Below are 12,658 nucleotides of genomic sequence, written 5' to 3' on the forward strand. Positions count from 1 at the left end.
ATAATAATAATTTACGTAATCATTTCATTCAAGTAACTAATTCAATTTTAAGTGTGTTTCTCGAAATAAACTTTATCTTTCTTGTTTAATTGTTATACGATCATTTTTCGAAAGTGATAAAAATGATCGCATAATCGTATTTTTTTCTATTTTTTTGAAGAAACGAATAACAATAATAGCTAATGGAAATAATTTTTCAACTTATCCACAATAGATATTTTTGCGTATTCGATAAAATAGCCAATGAAGCGATAAATTATCATATAAATGATGATTCGATGTTTAATCGTTTTATAGTTTTATAGTACAGTATAGTACATACAGAAATTACGAAGAATAATAGTACATACAGAATAATACGAAGGATTTAATACTGTGTAGAAAATAATTATTCCATCATCGAAAATTTTTATGATTAACATGAGTAAGAAAATATATAGATAATTATGTATGTATAATTTTAGTAAATTATCGATTTCATAATCGATAATTTTAATAAATTTGAATAAGATTATTCATAATAAGAAAAACTTGAAGAATTTGAAGAGAAGAAATTTGAAAATTTATTTGTAATCGATTATATTTTATATTATATAGTTAGTTTTATATTATATAGAAGGCTGAAAAATAGCGTGAAGATCGAGCAAGTATATATAGGGGAGAAGTCTGGATCGAAAGCTCGCCTCGCATACTCGTACCTTGACATCGAGCGGAATGAAAGTGGCGGCGGCTTCAGTCGCTCGCCAACTTCCACCGTGCAACATTATCGTTCGTGTTCGCGTCCACTTCCGTCCGATCGTGCTTTCGACAATCGCATCAACGAAAAAAATAGCGATTAAAAATCATCGATTAATGAATTTTTCACTGAAAATTTCGACCAAATTTCAAGATAAGATTGCGGAAGATATTGATGCGTGTGAATCGAAGTGTGACTCGTAAACGAGGATGAAGACGATTTTATTCGTATCTACTACAGTTTTTTTTGTGCAACGACGAATAAATCAATTCGGCGAATAAATCAATAACAGAATACGTGAAAATCATGCGGAAGTGTTTGCTTCTTGTTTTTTGTGCCGCAGGTAATGCGTGATTTTACCGATCCGACATTTGTTCTCTTATTCGCGTAAATATCGAGTAAAAGGAAATTTGGATGAATTGATGAATTGATGGATGGATGGATGGATAAATAGAAAGATCGTCGAAGAATCGAATAATAAATGTTTTACACGTATTTGTTATTTATGATCGATAATCGAATGGATTAAATCTTTTAATAGGAAAAATCGAATATATATAAAACATTCACATAAACCGTGTAAAATTTTTTTAAATGACTTTTAAAAATCGGATTTTATATTTGAATATCAAGTTTTTCATCAAAATTCGAACCGAAACGTTTCGAGGAGAGAAATTTTGAAAAACAGATAAGGAAAATTCGTGTAAAATATAATACGAAAAATTTATAATATAATCGTTGAAAAATATTCAGAAAGCAAAGTTTAAAAACACTTTAAATAATTTTATTCGTAATTGCGAAATCTGATGATTTATAACTCGAATCTAATAAAAAATGTTTGTTTACAAATAGGAATAAAAAGTAAATCGTTTCAATGTGACAAACGAGTATCAATTTGATCCTTTTTTCTCATTTTCTGCACTTTTCTATTTATATATTTCCTTATATAAAAATTCCTATACTTCTATATATATATATATATATATATATAAATTTCTATACTTCTATATATATATACTTCCTTGTATAAAAGAAAAAAAAAATAAAATAAAATAAATATATTTCCAACGGCTGAAATCTCCATGATAAAATATCATGTCGGGATATATGCCAGTCATTAGAGTAACGCGATGTATTGCTAGGCAAATATATAAACATATGTATATATATGGTTAAATTGCGAAAAAAATTAATCATAATTATGTCATTATGAAAAATGACACTGTGTCCCATAACGCAACTCGATCATTTTATCTTTTTATCGAAAAATTTGAGATAAGAAATGAATTATAACTTTTTAACTGATTATTATTTTTAACTTATCTTTCTCTTATCAACCATAAAAAAGTTACATGAGAGTAAACAAATTTACATATTCATAATTTATATTAAAAAAAGAAGAACATCATTATCATTATCATTATCATACATATGCGCATAATTATGATAAAATATTCTTTAACTTCATTTTGAAAGAAAATTAATGAAATATTGCATTTTATAGATGCTATATTTAAATGAAAAAAATTGAATTTTATATATATATTTTTTCTTTTTTCTTTCTTCTTTGAAATAAAATCATTAATTTTTTCCGAAAAGAAAAAGAAGAGACATAAGAAATAAAACGTTCCGTTACTTATTATACTTATGTGAAATAAGATTAATAAAAAAAAATAAGATCACGTATACTATAGAATAGCTAGAAGTCAAAAGAGAATCGGGCATCTATTTTTGTTCGAGAGTACGGGAATCTATAGGCAGAAAACTGTATACGATAGTATTGAATCAGATGGCAAATATATCGCAAAATTAGACAAAATCATACAATATTATTCATCGATGTCAAAATTGCAAAATACAAATTATAATATAATTATAATCAGGAATCTTATCACGCATACGTTTCGTTCTAACTAATTACCTTAAATCACCTTATTAAAAATGTTTTTATACATAGAATACATATTAATATATAATATATTCTTTAAAGTTATCGGAAAGAAAAGTTAAATCGGAGATTAAACGAAATATTTGTCAAAAAGCCTCGCCAAGAAAGGAATACACACACGAGATACTTGTTGATAGTCCGAGGCGAATAAATTGTCTACTAAAATCTATTAACGATAATACGAAACAATTACACAGAGTACGTGTAAATTTAACCTTGTGCTGAAAGTACGTAAAAATCGTGGGCATATCACTTATTACTTGTATCGATACGATGATTCTTGTACAACTAAACGAGAAAATCTAAAAATAATACTGTTTATCTTTGAATATTAATTATTGGCAATATTCAAGCTAGCACGAAATAATAATTATCAAAGTCCATCATGTACCGGTAATCAGTTACGTTATTGTATCGTGTATATCTTCGAATATCTATCGATCGTTGAAATATAAACCGATTTTGAAAATATCGCTACCGAATTGACGCAATTTTATACCATTATACCATATGGTTACGTATACGTATATATTGATATACGAATATTGACAACAGATAAAGACATTTTAATTTATCGGCGCATATTATCGTATATATTAATATTTGTTTAATTTTAGTGACAATTTGTTAAATTTTTTGAAAAATACAATCGTGCGATTCTAATATTCTATAAAAACGTGAAAAACTGTTTTTATAAAAAAATATATTTTTATAATCTAACTTCATTGTTTATATAAAAATTTTGATAATACTAATAATACTAATAATTAAATCATTTAAATCATGATGGATAAAAAATCAATTTCCTATTTTTTAATAAGAAAAAGAAAATTATAAGTAACGTGACAATAACGAATAATAAATATGGCATAGAAAATATGGTTTAAAAAAATCTGATACAAAAAGCTTATGATAAGAAAGTTGGAATATAGCTAAAAATTATCTATCACGTGAAATTATCGATTTATGATTACAAATTAATACGAACAAGTGATTATACGTATATTTATCATAATTGAATATCGTATGAATGAAAAGACAATTTGTTCGCAATATCCGTTAAAAGATGGATTTATGTTGAATATATGTTCTGGGTATGTAGAAATATCGGTGAGATTACATCTAAAATAGTTGCGAATGAATACGCGAAAAGATAAAGTTTCAACATTCCCATGGCCGCGTGTCGTTTATGATTTCCAGACGGAGAGAAACAAGCAAACGAAACGTGTTCGATGGAAATATTTCGTACGATTCGCTTTCTTGCAAATGAATCTTAGGATATATTTTAAAGGATGGACATTTGGTTTGATCGATCGTTATTTTTGAAAAAGATCAAATTAAAAAAAATTATAATGTATCGTTCGAATGCAAACAACTTATCATACAAACATTCTCTTCTCTATTGAAATATATATATCCGTACATATCAAAGATAAATTTAATGAAATTACATATATAAAAAATAATAGATTTTATTTCAATTTTAAGAAGAACGAAGAACGAAGATAAAATCTATCTACGAGTAAACGAGAAAATATTATTTCACGATTTAATTGGATTGTTGAAATTTTACAATTCGTGAAAACAATTCGATCAATTGATAATCATTTCTAAATCCGACAATTGCCATGTATACATAATATGCATAACAATAATTTCTTCGAATGATATCATTCACACATGTCACGCGGAACGGACAACAGATCAAATACAGCGAATTAGAATAGGTTAAAAAAAATATTTTGCCATACGCAGAAATTTAACTCGTGTTTCGTACTGAAAAATAGATACTGCGTAATCTTTTAGAAAACTTTACAACTTATTTATAATGTTGAAATATAATCGCTATTTCTTTCTATTACCAGTCATCATTATCTCGTTAAAATTTTTATTAAGATATTACTATTCAACGCAAATTATCGTTTTAATGAATTTTTCATCGATTTCTATCTCGAAGATTTGCCAAGATTTTACTACTCAAGTTCCATGTGCTAAGTAATTAAAATTTCCTAAGAGAAAACTCTTCTCATATCCGTTAAATTATTATTATTTTTTTTTTAAATAAATTAATCGTGATAAGAGAATAATCGTTGAAATAAAAAATTTTCTTAATTATAAGCTTCATAAATTTCCATTGTAGAGTTATTGAATCGCGTCGTAAGTACTATAGTAGCGTGAAATATAATGTACGTATATTTCTATTAAGATGGATAAAATGTAACTATTAATAAATACTAGAGACAATTGATTTTTTTTTTAAATTATTATCATCCGCTATAACGATTCGCTATAGCGACACGATAACTAAATGCGTATGTAAGTATATATCACTGCCTAAATCATCCACGAATAAGCTTTTTTTCCATGTTTTTCTTCAATCATCAAATATATATTATTAAACAGTATTTTTCAATTATATATCAAGATCTTTTTATTATTTCATAATTAAAGAGAAACAAAAAAAAAAAAGAAATCAAAGATTAGAAAGTAGAAACTAAAATTAAAGAAATAAATTTGTAAGAACGAATAATATTAATTAAGAAGATAAGAATATTATCGTATTATTATTATTATTATCACAATCTATCTTTATCGTTTTTCGCAACATTACGTTTATCGAAAAATTTTCATTTACATAATGCGAATATTTGCGATCGCGTAATCCTTAAAAGATGGTATAAAGAACAAGAAATACCATGGAACTCGAATAACTAGGCTGCATCCGACATTTTATACTGGATTTCCTGCGATTATCTCCTTAAAAGGATAGCCGTGAGAGACGAAAGAAATTATTGCACGGAGAGGAGAATGACCGTAACACTGAACTAATTATAAGAATGCTTAACCCTGCTGCACTGTGCAAACGCGTGACGTAATGAATTTGCTATCACGCTACATTTTTGTATCCATGTCTCGATATGGATCATCAATTTTTACCGAGAGATAAAATCGCTCGTAAATGCGATGCATTTGTTTAATACTCGTTGCATACGACTTGGATGTACACCGAGAGGGAAATTTACGCGGAATATGTAGGTAAGATTGTTGTATTCTTTCTCTCGAGAATTTCTTTGAACGAGAAATATACCATCGCAATTCTAGAGAGTAGGTAGTAAAATTCCTTGGTTCGAATAATACGAGAAAAAAGACGAATATTGTTAAAATACAATCTGATACAATTTAAGATGTAATTTATTTACCAACGTGTCAAGTTTTTCATAAATATATCCGCATTTAGCGATAAGATAGAAAAAAAGAAATTGAAAAAAATGAGAATGAAATTGAACGAAGATTATACGAATTGTGAAATTTTATGTGATTATTTACAATATATATACATATGATGTAATTTTAATTAAAAATAAAAAATATCTGCCCTTATTTTTCAGGTATATTTGCGGTACAAACGCATAATATCAATTTTGATGAAACAGCTGCGAGCCGGCCTAGAATTGGTCGGCAAAATAATGGCATAAAGCGATACGCGTGTCCCATAGGATTCTTTCGATTGAACAGATATTGTTATTATTTAAGCGGCGGGACAGCACCCTGGAGAGAGGCCTATTTTCACTGCAAAGATAGAAATGCCACTCTGGCTATTCTCGATAGAAATGGGAAGGATCGAATGTTAAGAAAATATTTGTGGAACGATCAATTTAGTAAGTGAAATTTGAATATTTACGATTAAAAAAAAAATTAGTAATTATATTTTTAAATGAATATGATAAAAATCTACTATTTATTCTTAGTAAAATCGCTTTTAAAATATTTGATAAATTATATAAAATTGCGATATATTCCATGCAAAAATTATGGATATATATATATATATATATATATATATATATAATTTACGCTTTCATACTTCTAATTATAATTATATAATATTATAATGTTTACAAATTACTATTTATAAATTTTCATAATAACAAATTAGAATTAATTACTTTAAAATTTAAATAAATATCTAAAATGATTAAAATATTATATCATAGCAAAATTAGAAAGATGGATCGGTGGAATATACAATTGGCAACAAATGACTTGGGAATGGGGTATGACTGGAGAAAAAGTACATTTTCAAAATTTTGGTCTACCTAAATTTAATCGATCGAAACAATACGCGTGGCACTGTATCACGATCGATCCCACGTTAAAGTATAAATGGAGACCACAAAGTTGCGTCGAACGAAAACATTACGTATGCGAGGTACTGGCTGGACGTATAGGTAAAATTTCCAAAAAAAATTGTACATTTAAAAGATTGGCATATCATTTAAAATAATTACGTTTTCCATGTATATATCAAAGTAAAAGAAGATAATTCGCTTGATATTTTGATAACGAAATGAATATAATTTATGAATATGTGTTCTGTATGTTATGAATATGTATCTGTTTAAATTATAGTCAGAAGGCGTAAAAAAACGGCGAATTCTCGTGCATTGCAAAATCAAAAATCCCGAAAGAAAGGTAAAAAATATTTAAATGAATCGCACAAGTCAAATGGACGGAACAAACAGCGAAATGCATGGAAAAAAAGAAATTATGTAGAGCAAAATGCAGACGATTGGGCACATGGTGTGAAATTGGGTTCAAGGCCACCATCTTAGTAAGATATCATGTTATATTATTATTATTATTACTATTATTATTACTATTATTATTATTATTATTATTATTATTATTATTATTATTATTATAAAAATTTTCTCGACAATATATAACCATATATGAAAGATAAATGATTCTTATTAACGAATTGCTTATAAATACTAAATAATAATAATAATAATAACGCGAAAAAATATTATTAAGAAAAAAGGAAAATTTTCTCAAAAATTATTAGAAATTTCTAAATAAATAAAAAATTCTTATAGTATGCATCACAATATTTTTACAAAAATTTTGTACAAAGTTGAAATAAAAATCAAAATAACTTGATCATAATATATATGATAATGATGATGATAATGGTGATTGATGATAATGATAATAATAATAACGATTAAGAAATCATTATATTTTAAATAAAAATATTTTATATTTTATATCATTTTATCATCATCAAAACAATTTTTACAACAATTTTTATAGGAATTTTTACTTTAATTATGAAATTATGAAAATTATAATTACAGCAACGAAAAAATGTATGATTCGAATCCACGAATGCGGCATCATTCGAATAAAACTGGACCGATAATGGCACAAATTCAAGAAAAAGAATACAATGCATTTCTAGCCGATGGATCCAATAACGATCCGCAAAGTCTAACCGATAGAAATAGAATTTTTCCTCAAATCTTTGGAATCAACTTGGCGAGTGAAGAAGTTCTAAAAGGTTTTTAAAGCCATAAGCAAAACGTTGTATATTATTAATTCCTTTATAGGACTTTAAACATCATTGATCATTGATCATTGATCATTGATCATTGATCATTATTATTTCAAAAAAATCTTCCAAATTGATATAATATTTACCAAATAATAGATTTATCAAATAATGAATTGAATAAAATTAATCAAATTAATTCTAGTTTTCATTTTAACTTTATGGAAGATGAAAATCGTTTAGATTCTATTAAAGGTTATCGAGCACAGACTGAAATAATTTATTCACAGATTAGATTGGCAAAATAGTCTCTCATGTTCCTCTCTTTTAATAAATGTAAGATTTTTGAAAATGTATGTAAGTACTTCTGTCTAATTAATTAGTTAATTAGTTAAAGTTATTTCGATAAAATAATAGTTCGATGTATCACGTATATACTATATAATTATAATTATAATATTCCTTCTCATTTTAATTGTATCTATTTCTTTATTTAATTAACATATATGAAATGCGGATTGACTATTTGCGAATTCTATTTTTTAATATTAATTTTCGCTCATTGCTTCGCTCATTGGTATTATATATAGCATTCAAAGGTATTTAGATATATAAGAAAAGATAATAAAATTCGAAAGTAAGAATATATTTAAATGCATCTGTATTTTTTAAATTTTTTTGTAAAAAAAAAAAAAAAATAATTATTCATAAAAAAGTAATTTTTCTCACTTTTTTTACCTTATTTTTGAGTGATAAAAATTTAGTTTTAAAGAAATAATTATTTTATAAAAATAATATAATATATTTTGAATGAATGTCTGTTTTATTTTAACACAAAGAAATATTTTTGAAATAATAAATATTTTTTTGCATCAAATAAATATTTGATCAAATTAAATTAATAAATTCATAATTAATAATTATTTAAATAATGATAATTACTTGTTAATCGCTACTTTCAAAATTTTAAGAATACACGCTATTACAATGAAATGATTAAAAAAAAAATGATTATTTTGACTTATTATATATTATATATCGATATATTATATATCGATACAATTACATGTACAAAAAAGATCAAAAAAATATATATATAATTGATTTATCTATACATTGTGTTATTTAATATTGTGTTATTAATATTTAATAATTTATTTAATAAAAATATTTAACATTAATAAAAATATTGATATAAATTTCCTAAGATTTTTATTTTTTATACTTTAATTTAATAATATTATTAGAAGTAAATATAACTTATACAGTAAAATAAAACTTTTTTATCATTAGAATGTTTCAAAATTTAAATTGATAAAATTAATTAGCTAAATTATAATTAGCTAATTATATATTTCAAAGATATTTTATTTATATTTACATGCATTGTTCTTTTATTTACATATCAATTTAGTTGTGTGTGTATGTGTGTGTGTGTGTGTGTGTGTTTGCATGTGTATCTATGCACGGATGTATATACAATACTATGTGTTTTAAAATTGTAAATTATATTTATTATTATATTGTATAATGTAAACGTACGATTTATTCGTGATAAATTATCGATAAATCATTATGTAACATTATTCTTCGCGAAATATAATAATATTATTGAAATCTCTTTTTCATCATGTATTTAATATGATGTACATTATATCAATAAAAATTGCAAATGTCAAATGATATTATAACTCGTTTCAATGATAATAATTGTACTGGCTAATTTTTAAAAAAATTTATATTCTTTCGTAATATTCAATGTATATATATTTTGAATTAATTGAAAACAAAATTATTTGAAAACAAAATTTTACGAATTTATTATTGATATAAAAATTTTTACAAATATCAAAAGCTTCCTTTCCGAAAATTTAATTTATATCAATTCTTACTAGATATGGTAATAATGTTTCGCGCATGACTAGATGTCATTTCAAGTGTATGTTGTCACTATTTTTTCCGAATGTAAACAAGATTAAATTAAAAAGAATGCTAATGCACAACAGTATGATGAAAATGTGAAAATGTCAGAAATCCAGATGCTCAAGAATGCACTTTTATTCTCGAAAGATAATTATCAAGGATAAAAGTACGCAGAAAGTACGCGAGAATACGAAAATATCAATCCGATGCTCGGATTCGAAAATTTAATAAAATTTCATATTTCATATTTCATAATTCGAATCTAATATATAACTTACACATATTTGCAAACGATTTATATAAATATAATTATAAATAGTTACTTACCTTTATATAGATACAGAGAGCGTCACCCTTTGGTTGTCCATTCGAATCTTTGTATAATTTGATCTTGTCTTTTCCTTTTTCGTCTCGCGCTATGAGACCACACTTGTTGAAAAGCTCGGTAAGTTCATCCATAGTAATATCTAATGGTAGACCAGACACATAAATAGCAGTATTATGGGCTTCATCCACTTCGAACCAGGTCGGTGGTTCCTGTGATTTTCTTTTGGCTTCCATCTTCTTTTTCTCTTTATCGACCTTTCCTTGTGATTGAGATTGTTGCATAGGTTTTGTTTCTATGCGATTTGCATCTGTAAATCCGTAACTCATTTGATATCTTGCCATGAAATCTTCATCCACCTGAAAAGTAAAAAAGTAATCATTATTTTTATGATAATATATATGGAACATATTTTAATAATAACTCATTCATGAATGTGAACAATAAAATATTTGTAAAAAAAATTATAATAATAATAATAATAATAATAATAATAATAATAACATGTCTCACCTTTGGAAACCATGCATTTTTCTCTTTGTCCCAAAAGTACACACTGCCATCATTAGGATCTGTGTATGTATGAGTATCGTTTTCAAAACCAAATACTCCTTCCTGCGTCTTAGATTCATTATCATTTGAATTTTTAACATTTGTTTCTTCTTCCGTATTTTTTACCACCCATTCATTTTTTTCTTGATCAAACTTATATGTCACATTATTCGTAGGATCATTATATATATAAGATTGGCCATCAAATTTGTAATATTTCATGAAATCTTCAGTCTTATCCGTATCTTGATAATTTGCCATTATAATTATTAGTAATATTTCATTAATAGATAATTAATCCAATAAACTTTGGCATAAAATTCAACACCTATATATATAGTAATAAAAAATTTTATATTACTATCAATTAAAAAAATAATTAAAATTTTTTTTATCGATTAAATAATTTTTTTTTGAACAACCAATTTTTTAGCATAAGCAGGATTAATGATAATCATTCGTTGATAAATGATATTTACTTATTTAATAAAAATATTTAAATGATGTTCAAAATACATTTGACTTAACCTAGTCGATTTATTATATTTCATATTAGATTTATAGAGAGAAATATCATAAATATAATATTATTTAACATTAATAAAAAAAACAAGTTTATAGAATTTCTATATCAAATTAAATAAACTGTAATACTAAATTTATAAAAAAAGAAAAAGTGATGTAATATATATATAGACTGAATATTTAAAAGTACAGGTTACATGCATAATATTGAAAAACAATATTTAACATTATGCAATTCTATATACAATTTCTATATTTATGAATTCTATATAATTACTACATAAATCGCATTCACATGATCTAATTATTTAATAACAACACAATTTTCTTTGATATGTCAAAATGTTATTCAAAAAAGTATAAATGTTTTAATATAGGTTAACCATATAACGATATATAACGAGATCAATACTAATATCAAACACCTTTAATTACAACAGATTAAAATATTCTTAATCTTATATGTTAATTCTCATATACTTATATAACACTTACTCTTGTCAAAAAATAGCTCTTATTTAAAAAAAATGCAATCAATATTTTCTTAAATTTGACAGCAACATATCATTTGTAATATACATGGATACCTGTTCGCGATACTAATGCGCTCTACTACGTAAGAATTTACTTGTATCACATGCGACATTATCGATTCAGAACGGAATGAGACAATAGCGCTATTGAAATTAATAACCACAGATGAGATACTGAATAGATATGGCATGCAATGCTTTTTCGTGTCACAAGAATTTGAATGTTGTTATGTATTATGATGGTATTGCTTCAACACAAAAATGATTGTAATATTGATAATAGTTGACATTAAAATTTAATTTTATTATAAAAACTTTAAATTAGATATAAATCAAAACAATTTATTATAAAAAAGTATTGTTTCGATATGAACATGATTCAGGATCGTTTATTACAGCATACAATATTATTATTTTTATTCTTGTATGAAATAAGAAAAAACACAGAAGAGCAACAGCAAGTCGAGATAACAGCAAATTATAAAATAATAGACCAAGCAACAATATTATTTTTTAGAAAACGATGTCTTATCTCATTAAACGATTTCGAACGGATGTCAAGATTTATGATTTTTCACTTTCACTTTGATCTTTCACTTATAACGAACTTTTTTCTCTTACTTATGAAGATTAAATAATAAATAAATAATTATTTATTAATATAAAAAATTGTTTCGTTATAAAACAAAAAAATTTCTTAAAAATTTGAAAAAATATTGTATGTATGTATATATGTGTGTATGTTTGCATGTATATATATGTACATATATTCTTAATAATA

General features: G+C 25.0%; 2 protein-coding genes across 4 annotated transcripts in view; one reads left to right on the top strand and one right to left on the bottom strand.

The window, feature by feature from the left end:
* The window catches only part of LOC122721092 (HIV Tat-specific factor 1 homolog), a 30,787-nt gene extending 18,815 nt beyond the window's left edge, over positions 1 to 11,972 (bottom strand). The window contains exons 1-3 of one of the 2 annotated variants that reach the window (XM_043948358.1): positions 11,840 to 11,972; positions 10,781 to 11,147; positions 10,270 to 10,626 (exon numbers count right to left, since the gene is read on the bottom strand). In XM_043948358.1, the coding sequence (XP_043804293.1) occupies positions 10,270 to 10,626; positions 10,781 to 11,080 (657 nt within the window). In that variant the 5' untranslated portion in view covers positions 11,081 to 11,147; positions 11,840 to 11,972. Of the gene's footprint in view, positions 1 to 10,269; positions 10,627 to 10,780; positions 11,148 to 11,241; positions 11,326 to 11,839 lie in introns of those variants that run through there. The other variant, XM_043948359.1, reaches the window with a different exon arrangement.
* Positions 700 to 8,596, top strand: LOC122721093. 2 transcript variants are annotated; one of them, XM_043948361.1, is made up of 5 exons: positions 700 to 1,079; positions 6,074 to 6,343; positions 6,680 to 6,913; positions 7,095 to 7,296; positions 7,826 to 8,596. In XM_043948361.1, the coding sequence occupies exons 1-5, from the start codon at positions 1,043 to 1,045 to the stop codon at positions 8,034 to 8,036; spliced, it is 954 nt and encodes a 317-aa protein (XP_043804296.1). In that variant the 5' UTR covers positions 700 to 1,042; the 3' UTR covers positions 8,037 to 8,596. The 2 variants fall into 2 exon arrangements, with proteins under 2 accessions (XP_043804296.1, XP_043804297.1); XM_043948362.1 differs by lacking the exon at positions 700 to 1,079 and adding an exon at positions 5,343 to 5,720.
* Positions 11,973 to 12,658: the final 686 nt, after the last annotated feature.

The sequence above is a fragment of the Apis laboriosa genome, unplaced genomic scaffold (genome assembly GCF_014066325.1).
Source record: "Apis laboriosa isolate Shangri-la unplaced genomic scaffold, ASM1406632v1 scaffold13_cov153, whole genome shotgun sequence".
Taxonomy (NCBI): Eukaryota; Metazoa; Arthropoda; class Insecta; order Hymenoptera; family Apidae; genus Apis; species Apis laboriosa.

Coding starts and splice junctions, on each gene's coding strand:
- LOC122721093 (XM_043948361.1), top strand. CDS start 1,043: ATGCGGAAGTGTTTGCTTCTTGTTTTTTGTGCCGCAG. Junction 1,080..6,073: donor TCTTGTTTTTTGTGCCGCAG/GTAATGCGTGAT, acceptor CTTATTTTTCAG/GTATATTTGCGGTACAAACG. Junction 6,914..7,094: donor GGTACTGGCTGGACGTATAG/GTAAAATTTCCA, acceptor TTTAAATTATAG/TCAGAAGGCGTAAAAAAACG.